Source organism: Phaethon aethereus (assembly GCF_964289735.1).
Source record: "Phaethon aethereus genome assembly, chromosome: 3".
In the NCBI taxonomy this organism is placed as follows: Eukaryota; Metazoa; Chordata; class Aves; order Phaethontiformes; family Phaethontidae; genus Phaethon; species Phaethon aethereus.
This window is the reverse complement of record NC_138576.1, coordinates 52,999,092-53,015,409: the sequence shown is the minus strand read 5'-3', so window position 1 is coordinate 53,015,409 and position 16,318 is coordinate 52,999,092. Positions and strand designations below refer to the sequence as shown.

General features: G+C 48.1%; 1 protein-coding gene across 1 annotated transcript; it reads left to right on the top strand.

The window, feature by feature from the left end:
• Positions 1 to 8,381: 8,381 nt before the first annotated feature.
• DDO (D-aspartate oxidase) lies at positions 8,382 to 13,308 on the top strand (the record flags this gene model as incomplete). Its single annotated transcript, XM_081997420.1, has 4 exons — positions 8,382 to 8,553; positions 8,751 to 8,859; positions 10,028 to 10,204; positions 12,741 to 13,308. 4 exons carry the CDS (start codon positions 8,382 to 8,384, stop codon positions 13,306 to 13,308), a joined length of 1,026 nt encoding a protein of 341 aa, XP_081853546.1.
• Between the last annotated feature and the right edge of the window lie 3,010 nt (positions 13,309 to 16,318).

Genomic DNA, 16,318 nt, shown 5'->3' with positions numbered 1-16,318 from the left:
GAGAAAAATCAAGCCTAAAAAGTATATACGTCAAATGGGGAAGTATCCTTTTTTAATATGACTGATACATAAAAATGATTGCAGAGAGCTTTGTATACTAACCTAGGTTTATGAATAATCAGAAGCAATGGGGAATATCTCATTTAGTGACAAACAAACTCTTCTCTCTCTGCATTCCTGTCTAACACACAGGTTGGGTACTGCTTGGGTGTTTGTTGCAGATAAGTAGGATCCAGCCATGGAGTGCTCACAGGCATCTAGTTATTAACGTTGCCCTGTAATGTTCTGTGTGGAACAACTGACTTGCACAGGAATAATAAAAAAACCAGCACCAAGAAGTGATCCTTGTGAAGATGCTGTCCATAGTCTCATTGCCAGTAATGAGAATGAAAAGTGATTTTGACTGAAGTGGTCATGAACGTAGCAAAAGAACCAGGGATAAATGGGCAATCAGTAAATATTTTCACAAAGCTTTTCAATAGGCATGTCAGTACTGCCAGCATCTTCTTCATATTGAGATAATTCCCCCAGAAGTAAGTAAAAAACATGGGAAAACTGCAAAATGAGGAGCAGCTTAACCTCTTTGCTGAAATGGTAATTTGCCATGGACACTGATGCTTGACTTGATCTTTGAGCTGGTTAAAGAAGTGGCAGAAAAGTGATCCATGTCATTCATAACACCAGAAACAGGTCAGCACGGCTGTGTTCACAGAGGTAATTTCTGCTTACCGTTACTGCTTTATTCAAGAGAGTACACAAAGCAAAGGGAATGCTAAGGTAAAGGAAAACACTTCTTGAGCACTGCTCGAGCTAGATTGGTGGTGTGCTGGGATGCCACTGCTGGGCACTGTTCAGAAAAGGCTCCAAGTACGATCAAGGTTGTGTTTGTTCTATACCAAAGAGGTTCTATATTGTGCTGTTCATTTTAGGGAAGAGCAGAGGTAAGAAAAACAATGGCAGCACTAAAGAGTTGAAGTTGTTTCCCCTTATAGATGCCTGCATGGATAAACAAACATTTGTGGTAGGAAGTCACACAACTAGATTACATAGAAAGGACAAACAAAGCTTTTTCTTCATCCTAAAATATGGTGTACCTTAGTTTTGGGCACTTCAGCAAAACACAGTGTGTTCACCCTTCCCAAAATACTAGCTCATGGAAGAGTAAGGTTTTCTCAATGAAATGACTGTAAGAGTTGGTATCCCAAACCAGCTTGCATTTCCTGAGTCTCATTCTCAGGAAAAGACACACTGTGAATTCCTTGAAACATTGACCCTTCAACAGATATCCAACTCAGAAAATTTCAATCCAAATCATTCAAATTTGGTGAAGTTATAAGCAATGAGAAGTAGAATCTGAGGAAGAGAAATAGCAGGCAATTTTAATCTTAGCCAGCACTCTGCTTTTATTTGAAAGAGATTTCCATATGTGAAAGAATCTTCTCCAAAACTACTGCAGATATCCTGCAATGACTTAGAATAGTGTGTATTTTACAATCAATACACTAAGCCCATCAAAAATTTCATTTCTAAACAAGCAAACCTTCTCCGTTCCTCTGCCTCCTTCCCTGTCTTATTCAATACCCTGGTTTCAGAGCACTCAGAAAAATCAAGCTATACTATAATTTTGGCCAAATTATTCTGTGTTCCTTTCACTGTTAAAGGAAAAAAACCCCTAAAAATTACGCATCTAAAAAGGTCAGTGATTACATATGTGTAATATATCATGGCTTTAGTTCTACCATTTAAGAACACAGCTAGATTGGGAGGTGAGAACAACTGTGGTTGCCTGTTGTGCATGCTGTTGCTGTATGTACAGATGACCCTCGGATGGCTGCTGGGCTGTATTTAAATGGCTACAAAGAAAAGGCACCTGCTTGGAAGATCCATGGCAAATGCTGTTCGACACGGCTGGAGGGGAACGCTCTGCAAATGCCCTCCTGCTAAGCCTTCTCAGGGACGAATGCTCAGCCTGTCAAACATTAGCCACAGTGTCCTGCCAGTGGCAAATTCCCTGGAGTCAAGAAACCCTGGTACACAATTTCATCCTCTTGATCCTGCTGACAGGTTTGATTTTGACAAACTTGTGTTTTTCTGATGAAAAAAGTTAATCCGAACAGTCCTGCCTGGCTGTGGTCATTAGGCATTTGCAGGTGTAGCAAGGACTCGTTCTTCACCGACCTGTGATGACGGAAATGACCAGGCCCATGGACACGCTGTGCTGCTGCCGCCCCGACTGCTAGCACGATTGCTCAAGCACTATGGCAATCGTCAGGCAGCCTCAGAAACGTTCAGAACATAATTAGTTGCTTGTAAAAGAGGAAAAAAGGCAATATATTCTGTGCAGGACACTGGGGCCCCTTGAGCCTCCTCTGGGGCACACTGGGGAAATTTTCAAGGAAAAAAGCTATCGGCAGGCAGCGAAGGGCACGGCTCCGGCAGTGCCAACGCGCAGCAGCCGGGCTCTCTCGGGAGAGGTGCCAGCACTGGAGGCGGCCTTTGCCCGAGCACAAACAGCTCCTTCATTAGCGGAGGGACAAGGAGCTGGGCGCGCAGGGAGCGGCCTCGGGTAAGGGGAGCTGCCGGCAGCCCCTGCGCTCCGTCCTCTCCCGCTCCGCTTCCCCATGCTTCCCAGGAGGGCGACTCTTCCAGGCAGGACCGGGGGCCTCCTCCTCACCAGGTATTGCCTTCTCTCCCCGCTTGTTTCTTTTTTTGGACCGTACTTCCAGTTGAAGAGGGAAATGTTAGATGACGGAGCCCTTTCCCTGCCGAGGGCCAGGGAAGGCACCCTCAGGGGCTGCGTGAGGACCTAGCGCGGCCCCGGGGACCTTCCACAGGGCACAGACCAGCTCCTTAAGCTCAGGCAGGGCGGGGTTTAGGCCACACATGGAGGCGGCCGCGCAGCGTAAGTGCGGTGGCTGTCACGGCTGGTTGTGGCATGAGCGGTGAGCCGCAGGGTTTGGCCGGGGGTGTGATATCCCTGCCACCCAGGGGGGAGGTCGGGGCCTGCTAAACCTCAGCTTCTCCCTGCTTCCCCCCACTCCCTGCACAGAGAGGCAACGGGCTCAACAGCCCTCGCCCTGTGGGGAGCGATGGTGGCAGGTGTCTCCGGTTTTGGAGAAAAGCAAGAGCATCACTCAGCATGTAGGAGCTGCTGGTGAAGGTTATTATTGTTGGTAGCTTATAGGGCAGGTATAACCTACCACCTAAAATACTTTAGGAAGTATTTCCCGTGCACGCATATGCGAACAGCTATCTGAAGAGGAGCTGGGCCCTCCCTGCTAGCCTCAGGGTCCCCTGTGGCAGTGGCTCAGAGACACCTGCTTTCTGACAGTGCTGTATGTGCAGAAAGGCTGCAGGGATCCCAGGAACCTCCGGAGTCCCTTGTCTGGTGAAGACACAGCCTTCCTTCTGTGGGGAGTCCCGAATGTACATCTCACAGAGCAGCCCAAATGACAGGCCAGAGTCAAAAGGCCAAAATCAGGGCCCCCTTCCTCAGCAAACCCCCAGGAATGGATCAGGCTTCATGGGCATCCGTAACTAGCTTTAGCAAAGAGCCTGGCAAAACCCCTCTCTGGGGTCAGGCAAAGGGAAGCAACACCGAGGGTGCTTGTAGATTGGGATAGTGAATAAACAAAAGACTGACCTGCAAAAAAACAGCAGGGAGAAAGTGCTCCATGTCAGGCACAGATGGGGACAGTGGGAACAGCCACCCCAGCAGGCAAGGAGCCCCTCCAGCAGTTCAGAAAGGCTGGAGCCTTTGCTCCCTGGTACCGCAGGCTTCAGGCTATCTAAAATGATGTTTTAGCACTTAGATATGGTAAGAATTAGTTAAAAACCCAAAAACCCACAGGACTTCAAATGTAAGAGGTTTTGGTTTTCTTTAGTTATTTCCTGTTGATCCATTTTCTGGTCAAGAGTTCAGTCGGGATTTTTCAACTGTTCATCTGGGCGTGTAAATACGCTCAGCTTGGTAGGTCAGCCGGCTTGCAACAGGAGCTAAGGGCAGCCAGCCTGCCAGGGAAGCACGCACATGGAGTCAGGCCATACCAGGAAAAGGGGTATGGCAAGGGGCCCTGTCTGTAACGCAAAGATGCTGAATCTGTGGCCAGCTATTCCAGCTAAGGGATGCCGGTGTCCCAGGGTTTGTTGTGGCCTGAGGGGCAGCCTGGAGGGACTGTGGGCCGAGAGGCTACAGCTGCAGCTGGCTGTGGGTGAGGAACTGCATGTTCCTCTGCGGGTGTGTGCGCAGGTATGCTGCGGACCGGTGTATTTATTCATATTGATCACATTACCCACTGCTAGAATGATGCTAAGGCTGTCGGTTAGTGGCATGCAGTGGTGATACACAGCTATGTGAGCTATTCTTTCTTCTGTGAAGAAAGAATAAGGACCCCCTTGCTTCACATGAGGCTGATGGGAGTTGGAAGATTGAGTCACATGACAAAACATTGCAATCTTTTTAAAAGATTGCAGTCTTTCCTACTGGAAGAAGCAGGAGGGTGGCAGGGGCAGCCAGCGTCCTCTTTGTTGGAGAATTACAACTCCAGGTGGTTCTGTCTGGCTTCTGTCCCATTCTTCTGGCACTAAGAAAGGACAGAGAGCTAAACAGTACCTGACACCTTCCCCTCCCTCCCCAACAGTACTGCAACTGATTTGCCTTTTAAATGCTGATTTTTGCAAAACCCTCAGCACGAGCCAGTATGAGAGGGTGCGAAGTGTCACACTTCACCCACTGCTGGCATTAAGCTGGCCTGTCACATCAGCTAAAAACAGTTTCTCCGCATGTGCCCCCCCCAGCCAGGTGCGGGGCTCCCTGCTGAGGATGGGCAGAGCCGCAGGTGAGCCGTGTGCGCCTGGCAGGGTCAGCGGCTCTGCAAAGCAAGAGCTGCGCTTGCTGAAACAAATTGCACCAGGGCAATTTTTGGGACGTTAGCACGTTTCAGGCTTGATGTGCTCCTAGACTGCAGCAGTAAGTGCTAGAAAAGTGGCATGTTTGACAGATGCGCATCATGGCCTTTTGAGCCGTTCCCGCAGGCAGCCCCTTCCTGCCCTCACTGGCTTTTGCAATGTTGGGATCAGTTGATACCGAAACAGCTCATCTGTGAAAATCCCATCTGAACTGGGAAGACTTGTGAAACCTGAACCTCCACCAAGCCACAGCTCCTCTTTCTTCCTCAGCGTCAGGGGATGTCAGTCAGGAAATTCAATCTCCATCATGGTCCAAGGGCGTCAGTGAACGAGAGCGGTGACGGGCAACCGAGAGCACATCTCTGGCAGGTGCATAACATACCCATTGCATATGTTCCAGGGGCAGCTGAAAAAGCAGAACTGTGGTCATCCATGGACTGCTGGGAGGCTCGCTGGGTGTGCTGAGCGCCGCACACCATTTCCACAACTGCCAGTGCTGAGTGAGGTTTGTTAAGAAAAATGTGTTTAGAGACCTTTCTCAAAACCAATTTTCCAAAGTAATTTCAGCATTATTATCCCCCTAACTTCTTGTTGCTAATAATCTCCCTTCCCTTCCCTTCCCTTCCCTTCCCTTCCCTTCCCTTCCCTTCCCTTCCCTTCCCTTCCCTTCCCTTCCCTTCCCTTCCCTTCCCTTCCCTTCCCTTCCCTTCCCTTCCCTTCCCTTCCCTTCCCTTCCCTTCCCTTCCCTTCCCTTCCCTTCCCTTCCCTTCCCTTCCCTTCCCTTCCCTTCCCTTCCCTTCCCTTCCCTTCCCTTCCCTTCCCTTCCCTTCCCTTCCCTCCCCTTCCCTCCCCTTCCCTTCCCTCCCCTTCCCTCCCCTTCCCTCCCCTTCCCCTTCCCCTTCCCCTTCCCCTTCCCCTTCCCCTTCCCCTTCCCCTTCCCCTTCCCCTTCCCCTTCCCCTTCCCCTTCCCCTTCCCCTTCCCCTTCCCCTTCCCCTTCCCCTTCCCCTTCCCCTTCCCCCAGCATTTTCCCAGATTGGATTTGTGGGTGGCAGTGGTGCAGGCCAGCAGTTCTGGTTCAGGGTACATCTTTACCCCTGCGCTGCGTCCTCTCCCTACTGTGTGGGCATTTTGATAGTCTCCTTGTGAAAGAAGATGTAATAATTACCAAGAAGAAACTTAAGCATTGCCCTGAGAGGAAGAAGAGGAGTTATAACAACCCTTGGCTGTGATGCAGAAGGAATGCAATGACGAGCAACAGTTCCTGGTCCTCTCTCCCTTCCTACATAGCAGGGACATCAGATTTTAAGTAGTAAAACCTCAGGGGTAAGTGAGAAGCTGTGTGAAGAGTTAAAAGCAAGGATCTCATAAATAAACCTGACCTATCATAATTGCCCCACAGTCTGTCTTGCCTAAATTTACATTAACAGTGCCAAAAGGTGGGAAATCAGCCTGTCCCTATAGCTGCAGGCACTGGTTTCCAGAAAAGATTCTCAGAAAGCAATTGATGAGACTGGATTTCTGCTGTCAAGGTTGAATGAGTCCCATAGGAGAAAGCAAGACAATAAAGGAGCAAGACCAAAGGTCCATCTCGGTCCATCTCGCTCACCATCCTCTCCAAGAGTGAATATGGGTAGATACTCCCAGCAAATGTTAAGAGCCACAGGCAGAGGAGATTCTCCCCCTGCACCCCAGATCAGCCTTTGGCAGTAACCCCCAGACACATGCCTGAGCCAGCAGGTACACCCTGACTCACCTGTGTCCAAGCCGCTGAAGGATTTATCACCTTCGAGGCTCCCCAGTCTCTTTGGGCCCATTTAGTTCGTGGCTTTGGGGCGTTTGCAAGGCGCAGCGAGTTGCATGGTTCGGTTGTGCTCTTCGTGCCCCCGCCGCTGTGAAACCCGTTAGCTGGCCGTGGCCAGGCGCACAGGCTGGCACCTTGCTGGGTCAGGCACCCAGGTTATTATCAACCAGGAGCTGTGTGCCACTCACCAGGGGGATGACAAGCCCCAAAACTTGGCTGGAGAAGGGAAAGTAGAGACGCTGCACCTCCTGGAGTAGCAATCAACAGTTGAGGATGCCGAGGAGGGGAGCAAAACTGCTCTGGGAACCAAAGCAGGTTATAAAGCAAGGCAGAGAGGGGCAAATATACAGACTTTTGGGGCAACGAGGCTGGCTGGCTCCTGGGGACCACCGCATGCTGCCAGGAGAGTGTGGCAGCCTTGGATGCCCATGAACCTGTCAGCAGCAGCAGATCATGCCAGCAGGTACATGGGCCCAGGAGCACCAGATAGGGAGGGGTGGGTTGGATGCCATGAGTCACTTAGAGGCACAAAATTCCCCAGGGTACAGCTGGCTGCTTCTCCCACACTTCTCCCAGCCAAGGTATCATGGATTTATCATCCAATTTTTGGATATTAGAATCACAGAATCTTTGGGTTGGAAGGGACATTTAGAAGTCATCTAGTCCAACCCACTGCAGTGAGAAGGGACATCTTCAACTTGATCAGGTTGCCCAGAGCCTTGTCCAGCCTGACCTGGAATGTTACCAGGGATCGGGCATCTACCACCTCTCTGGGCACCCTGTGCCAGTGTTTCACCACCCTCAGTGTGAAAAATTTGTTTCTTGTACGTAGTCTAAATCTGCCCCCTTTCAGTTTAAAACCATTACCCCTTGTCTTATCACTACAGGCCCTGCTAAAAACTCTGTCCCCATCTTTCTTATAGGTCCCCTTTAAGTATTGAAAGGCCGTGGGAGCATAAACAGCCAGGCCGGTGAAACTATGCATTGCATTTATTAGTTAAAATGCATGTTTTCTTGGACAAAGCTAAGCAAGTAACCCAGACCTCAGGGTCAGAGGGGGAGCCCTGCACAACAGGGGAACTAAGACGCATGTTAAGAAAAACACCTTTCACAATGTGCTGGACCTTTTGCTCTGCGTAACCAGTTTGCCTCCTGTGTGATTTGCTTCTGCTGCCCAGGCAATGCCAGGCCTCATTGCTAGAGATCCTGATGGTCAAACAACCTTTTGGCTCATGGTGCCTAAAAGCCAATTTCCCCAGAGCTCCAAGGCACTTTTGCCCCCAACATGGTGGTAAACTTGACAGGTGCCTCACTCCCTTGGGTTTTATTGAAAACAACTTTGCTCCAGACTGCTGCAGCCTGAACACCAGTGCTGTACGTACAGATCTCTCTCTTGTCCTTTGCTCTTGTGCTGAGGATGAGGTAGTGGCTGTTGAAATACTTTTAAAATATTTGTCATCATACCAAAAGCTGATGATTTTTTTAATCTTCACCGTGGTCTTGGTTGTGTGCAGCAGTTAGTCTTCAGTTAGGTGCCCCGGGGGGGTACGTTACATCTTGTGTGGGTATTTCATAGCCTGATGAGGGCGTCCAGCAGAGATATTGGTGACATGGGACATGTTTTTCCAAATGCATGTAGGCACCTCTCTCCTCTGGCTCTGCATCCTGGAGATGGCAGCACCCAAGGTCGCAGTGGTTGGCGCGGGAGTCGTCGGCCTGTCCACAGCACTGTGCATCACAGAGACTTGCCCCAGCTGCTCCGTGACAGTTCTTTCAGACCAGTTCAGCCCCAACACAACGAGCGACGTTGCAGCTGGGATGCTCATCCCTCACACCTACCCAGGTGCGTACAACCCAGCATGGCATTGCCCATGGCACCGCAGGCGGCTGCATGCCCAGGTGTGCAGCAATGCGCAGAGGTTCAGGAAGAAAACTGCCATGCCCTGAGTTCTCCATCTGTCCCATCTCCTTGGTGCTGGCTTGTATGCTTCTCCTCTTTGAATTTTCCCTCTCTGTATGTTTGATTTTGTCTACATGCAGGCACACCAATCCATGTGCAGAAGCAGTGGTTCAAAGAGACCTTCAATTACCTTTTTGCCATCAGCAACTCAGCTGAGGCATCAGAGGCTGGCGTTCACCTTGTCTCTGGGTAAGAACAGCCCCCCAGGGCAGCCTTTGGTATGTGTGTGCCGTGTGCTGGAGCAGGCAGAGAGGTTTTTCTTGCTGGAGTTCAGGCATATTACCTTCATGGAGTAGCTCTTATTACCATATTCCCAAGAAACTGCATTGCTGCTGCTCAGACACCATTTATTTTCAAGCAAAATTCATGCATAGATGTGTACAGAGAAACCACTCAAGGCTGGCCAGCACCAAATGTCTTTTTAATAACTGATGTTTTCCATACCGTTAGCCACTAGTTGCTTGCAGCAGGGTCAGCCTTCATAGGGATGGGACTGCAGGATCCTCCAGCTTCAACAACTAGGTATAGGGATGCAATTGGGGTGTGTGTGCCTTTGGGGTGTTTTATGCTGCCCATTACCCATGCAGAAATTCACCTCTTGCAAGTGTTGAGGCTGGGCACTCTGTAGCTTTATGGGTACCCAAAAAAATCACCAAATCACCGAATCACAGAATCATTAAGGTTGGAAAAGACCTTTAAGATCATCAAGTCCAACCATCAACCCAACACCACCATGCCCATTAAACCATGTCCTGAAGTGCCACATCTACATGTTTTTTGAATACTTCCAGTGAAGTTGACTCCACCACCTCCCTGGACAGCCTGTTCCAATGTTTGACCACTCTCTCAGTAAAGAAATTTTTCCTAATATCCAGTCTAAACCTCCCCTGGCGCAACCTGAGGCCATTTCCTCTTGTTCTACTGCTAGTTACTTGGGAGAAGAGACCAACACCCACCTCACCGCAACCTCCTTTCAGGTAGAGTGACCAGTTGTACAAGTGGCCCTACATGAAGGTCCAGTCAGGGTGACCACAGCCGTGGTGGGGACACTGTGAGGGGACTTTGTAATTCTACAGCTGGAAGTTCATGCAGTATAGCTGGAAGAACTTCCTCCAGTTTAGTTGCCCCAGTGTGTCAACTGCAAGCTCGGCTGCGGCAGCCTCTCTGCCTGTTTGCCAAGGCAGGTACTGCAGTAGCAGGTAGCCATGTTTCCCTGTTGCTGTTAACCTTGCAGAGCTGCACTGATGAGCAGGAGCAGGTTACTGAGTTCCTGGGTTTGTGCTAAGATTGTCGTGACACATAACATGGCAGAGCAATAGCAGATAAGTTTTACAGCTTTTTCTCTGTGTCCTTTTAGGTGGCAGGTCTTTAAAAACACTCCCAAGGAAGAGTTACCTTTCTGGTCAGATGTCGTCCTTGGATTTCGACCAATGTCTGAAGCAGAACTCCAAAAGTTCCCACAGCACCGATTTGGTCAGGCCTTTACGACACTGAAAAGTGACTGTCCATCCTACCTGCTGTGGCTGGAGAAAAGGTTGGTTCTGCTGCGGGCTGAGCATGCAGAGAGAAACCCAAGCAGAGGGACTGGGGGTGAGCTGGGGACTCCTCGGGAGCCTTAGGTTTGAACAAAACTGGAAAAGGGCTGTTTCTCACTGGGGGAAACGCAGCAAGCTCTTCCTTGGGGAGAAGCACAAGAAATAAATACCCAATTTTCTCTAAAATGTGAAAGGCTCCACTTATGCACTTTCTACCACTGTAGCTGTACAGCGGGGCTTAGGGTGGAAGCACCGCTGGGCATAGGACTGACATAGCCACAGGGGCCATGCTTGGTCAGCCAGACCTTGAAGGTCCATCAGGAACCTGCCATGTCCCAAGAAAACGTGCGGGTGCTCCTCATTTGTCAAACTTCCCAAATATATCCCTCTGATCTTGAAGATACATCCAGCACTTGGCAGAATAGACATGTCTGGGAAGATATCTTCTCTATGAAGACTTTGCACTCAAGAAGTAGTTGGACCAATTCATCTGAAGTTTGGTCAGCAATTAATGTCATTTCTTAATCCAGTCAGGTGAAAAAAGGTCAAATAGCATCATCTTGAAACAAACCTTTTGAAAATGTTTGCCTGCATAAGATGGATGATGCATTCACTCTGAGAAATTGTGGTTTCAGAGTTCATGACTGGATTGACATGAAAGCTGGAAAATTTGCCAATTCTTAAATTTCCAAGTTTCCCCAAAATACGTGGATTTTGGAAAACCATAGGAGAGTCAGGATGCAGATCTAAAAAGGTTCTGACACCCTGGATGTGCATTTAATCCATTTAAGTACCCCTAAAGTGAGCAAATAGCTGCCTCCGCTTGAGAGAAAGCCATAGTCTGCAAGCTGATTTGAGGTTCAGTAAAGAGTCGTGTACTGACACCATGGTACAAATTGCCATCTCAGCAAGTTGCTTGGATGCCTTTCATCTCGCTGCAAAATGTGAAAGAACCCTCTTGTTCTAGCAGCAGCCATGCTGGGAGTACTCCAGTGGCACCAGTGCCACACGAGGTCTGTGCCGCCTTCTCAGTGCACACACTCTGTCATATTTCATCGCTTAACTGAATCACAAATTGCTGCTGCAACACAACTTAAGTTGTTCAACCCCTTTAGTACCTGCCACGTGATTTCTGCGCTCTCCTTATTCCTGCTGTAGCCTTCTTATTTCTCAAAGGAGGTAGTCTAATAAGATGATCAAGCTCCTTTTCTTTCTCTTCTCTCTGGTGATAAAAAATGAGAGCATATTAAACATGTAACTAATTCTCAAACCCCTAGTGACCTGAGCAGTATTTATAGACCATTCTCTTGGCAACCCACAAGGAAAATTGTTTTTGTGCCCACCTTGTTTGTCCAAAAATGGACTTCAGGAATTTTTTCCTTCTTGCTTGCCTGGATTCGAGTTTTCAGCAGGTTTTTTTATTGGTGTATTTTTTATGACATGAGGGCAGACTCCCAGTTACAACGCTTATGAGCTCTCCCAGCAATTTGCCCACCCAGAGCTGCTGCATGAGACCTCCCCTCTTCTTCCCAGCCAGCCTCAGTGTCCTGCTGCACCCAAACCTTGGTCCCCAGCATACCAGCTGCGCCCTGGGTCCTCGGCTCACTCACTGCTTTGGGGGAAAACCACTGCCTTTATAGTGGGGTTGATCACTTTGCCAGCTGCCAGAGTATTGCAACGGGTGGGATTTCCCACTGAGTGCGTCGTTATCACAGACCCATCTCCTGACTCGCTCATGCTAAACCCCGCCGCTAAAGGCCTCCAGCAGCTGGATCCAGCTGACAGCATGCAGTAACTCCATCTCATGCCAGTGTTTTTCCACAGGGAAGGCCTTCAAGCTTCAGGCAAGTTCAGGGTAGAATTTGGCTTGAAATTGAGTTCAAAGATGACCCTCAAGAAGAGGTGAATTTTGCTGAAGAGCAGACATGGATGTATAGTGCTCTGAGCTGTCCTGGGTGACTCCTGGGTGCTGCTCTAGAGGAGTATGGGTCTCCTAGGGTCCCATGCCACATCTGCCCAGCCTGTGGGGACGTCTTCGGCACTCCAGGGCTTCGTGCATTGCACTAGGTGACGAAGCGGCTCCTGGTGTCAGTGAGGTAAATTGGGAATGAATGTGACAGCATGTAACAGGCACATTAAAAGGGGTGTAGTAGGACACCACTGTCACTAGCAGAAGTAGGTTGGTGAATAAACCTGATATTTTCCAGCTGGTATTGTTATAGAAATGAATCAATGAGACCATCAGGACCTGACTGTCTCCCTAGAGTCTTATGCCAGACCCTTCTCTAATATTGATCAACTTGCTGTACCTTTTCCAGCCCAAACAAGCTAAGAAAATAGCTTTGATGAGAGAAAATCAGAAGAATCACAAACAGAAACCCCATGGCATTTTCTTTTTTTTTTTTTTTTGTCCCATCTGTTGTTTGGTTTTGATCAGTATGTTGAAGGCAATCTATCTCATTTACTTAATGTGCATAATAATTACATGAGGGTTTAGAGGTTTTTTTCTGCCTCACTTCTGGAGTCTTTTTGCAGGTTGAAAGCAACTGGCGTCCAGATGTACACCAGAAAAGTTACAGACTTGTGGGAGCTGCACAGCGAATATAACATTGTCGTCAACTGCACAGGCATTGGAGCCCACCAGCTGGTGGGAGACGAGAAGCTCTTCCCCGTCAGGGGACAAGTACTCAAGGTTCATGCTCCTTGGGTGAAAAACTTCATCCGGGACGGGGATGGCTTAACTTACATCTACCCGGGGATACACAGGGTAACCCTAGGGGGAACCAGGGAAAAGGAGAGCTGGAGTCTCTCCCCTGACCCTGGCACTACCAAAGACATCTTTGACAGATGCTGCTCCCTTGAACCCTCACTGCAGGTTGCTCAGGATATCAAGGTGAAGGTGGGCCTGAGGCCATCCAGGCAGTGTGTGAGACTGCAAAGAGAGGTCTTAAGCCGAGGAGGAGTTAAGCTCCTGGTGGTCCACAACTATGGGCATGGGGCAGGTGGCTTTTCAGTGCACAGGGGCACGGCCAAAGAGGCTGCTCACCTGGTGGGAGAGTGCATTGCTGCCCTGCAAGGCTCCTCATCAAGGGCCAAGCTTTGAATCCCAGAGGCTCCTTTTGCATTTATGCCAGGCTAGCGTTGCATCTCCAACTAGCAGCTTTGGACTTCTATTCCATTACTGGATAGAAGGAACCTAAAACAACAGCTTGTGCCATTGCACATGCTCAGCGGTATCTCACCTAGCTTCCAGCTACCACCTTGGAAAGGCTTGATAGGTTGATCCAAGTATTAGTCCCAACTGTCCTTCTCTTCCATCTGGCATTGTTTCTGTCCTGGGCATTTCTCCTAGCCTCATGCTAAGGAGAAGGCAAGATATGTAAACATTCTTCACATAATGGGGATCAGATTGCTGCAGTATAATACAAATAACATCAATGTAGCGTTTCTTCATCGGAACTAGGTTCAGATTCAGTACAAATTAGTTCCCTCTTCTTGTACCAAATCTAAACTTTGCCATTTTCCATATGATTTACAAGGAAAAGAAACTCCCCCACAGTGCTGTATTACAGTGCTCCAGGTCAGCTCTTACAGAAAGTAATGCGAGGTCACTGTCACGCACAGTGACTAGGCAAGTGTGATTGTAAGAGCAGGTTTGTGACACTGATCACTGCATTTGCTCATAGCACATCTCAGGGAACTTAACACAAAGTTTTTGTGAGAGGAAGCTGCCCCATATGAGCTACAGTTTCATGCATCTTTTCTCACACTTGTTTGCATCTCTCTTTTTTTTCTCCAAGCCCCTCAGATGTTACTCTCAGACACAGATGATTTTACCCCCCAACAGTAGCATTGCCATGGCCTCTGTTCTGGAGAAGAGGATTTTTCAGGGTGGGCTTGGCAGTGCAAGCATCTCTTCTCTACTTTGCATCAGCAATGGCTGCTTTGCTTGCAACAGCTGATCTGAATAAACTGGTGACAAACCAACAATGATCTTAACACCAGCTTCAGTTTCATAAGGGAGAGAAGAGCTATTTAAGACTAGATAAACATTCTAAAGACAAATTTGTCTGTAACTGGGTGTGAGTGAGCTCCTCTGCCATAGGGAAGATAAGCCACTGAAGCTGAGACCCTCACTCCATGGCAGAAGCTGAGCTGGGCTTTACACTCCCCTCAGCAGTTTAAGCCCTTTGATGTGGCTGAAGATAGTTCACTCCCCAAAATTGGAGCTTACCGTCAAAGGTCTGACTACTAGTGATTAAACCACTCATGTCTTAAAAGACTCATTCAAGAATGTTAGCATCCACTTTTATCTAGTTTTTTTGTCCTTACAGTTACAAAACAAATCAAAATCCTTCAAGAATTCACAGGATTAAAATGAACTGATAAATAAAGTTCTAATAATGGAGCAAAGGTCACTTCTGTAGTGTTTCCTTTATTAAACAAGGGGGTTTCTTTCATTTGGGATGGCCTGACAGGGCCAAGAAAGGCTGCATTCAGATGTGGCTGCCAACTCCTGCTGTTCTCAGGGGGGGTGAGAACAGTTACCCTTCGCAAGGGACAGCTGTCAAAAGAAACATCACCAAATTAAATTATAGATCAATTAGCACCTGGGATCAGCTTAAGCCAGCCCTGCCTTCAGCAGCCTTGGCCCCTTCTCCTCAGCTCTGGAGGCTAACTTTGCATTCCCCCGCCTCCTCGTTTGTCCTTTCCAGCAGTATGAGAGGACAGAACTGCTGCTTTTGGCAGCAGCGTTGGTGTAGGGCTTGTCAAACTGCAGCTTTGTCCTCAGCTAACACAGAACAAAAAAAATACATGGAAAAAGAACATGATAATGGGCTATTTTTTCTTAATCTTTATTTTAATCTCAAAAAGTAAAAAACAGTGTACCTTATCCTGGAGCAAGAAACTCTACTAATGCTAGTGGGGTGTTCTAGCCTCATGAGAAACCAGAGCTCTGGTGGTGCTCTTCTGCTCTGCAGGGTGGTGGAGTTTCTTCTAATTTACTTCTAAAAGTTGTCTAATTGATAAAAATGTCAAAATAGATTCAGCTGCAAGGCCCATCAGTCTGGTATCCTAGTTCTGGCTGTGGCCAGCAGTGGAGAGGGCCACTTCTAACCATTCCTGTCCCAGGGTCTTCCTCAGCTGAGGTGTAGCTTAGTGCTTCATGGCCCTCAGATGATTTATCATCCACGCATTTGTTGGATTGCTTCTGAAACCACGTATGGCACTTTTGTAGTCCCTGACATCTCATGGCAACAAGTTCCATAAGGGGAGACACTTCTTTGCCCAGGAGCAGAGGTCTTTGCTTTCATGTTTGTCTTGAACCTGGAAATATCATTTAACACCCCTTTCTTGCACCTTATGAGAAGCAGTGACCAGTGACTAGTGAGTGACTAGAAGCACGACCCTTCTTGAATTTATAAAGCTGTACCATACTCCCTCTCAGACTCTTCTTTCCAGCTTTGAAGAATCTTGATTTATGTAGCTGCTACCCACATAAAGTCATCCCATATCACAGAATCATAGAATCATGGAGTAGTTTGGGTTGGAAGGGACCTTTAAATATTATCTAGTCCAACCCCCCTGCAATGAGCAGGGACATCTGCAACTAGATCAGGTTGCTCAGAGCCCCATCCAACCTGACCTGGAATGTTTCCAGGGATGGGGCATCTACCACCTCTCTGGGCAACCTGTGCCAGTGTTTCACCACCATCATTGTGAAAAATTTCTTAGGTCCAGTCTAAATCTGCCTTCTTTTAGTTTAAAACCATTACCCCTTGTCCTATCACTACAGGCCCTGCTAAAAAGTTTGTTCCCATCTTTCATCTTCCTTTTTACTTTTTCTAGCTCTAACATAATCCCTTTTTGAGATGGAGGGACCAGAATTGCACACAGTACTCATGGTAGGGGTAAATCCTGTCTTTGATTGATGACATCTCTCTTCCCTTCCTAATAATTTCTAATATTCTATTGCTTTATAGTCACTAATGAGCTTTTAACTGACATTTGAATAGAACTACCTAATTCCAAGGTATCTGTCCTGAATGTTACTAAGGTGGTTCAGAGACCACTGCTGAGATGGAGTAATGAGGGGGGACTTCCTCTCAGCT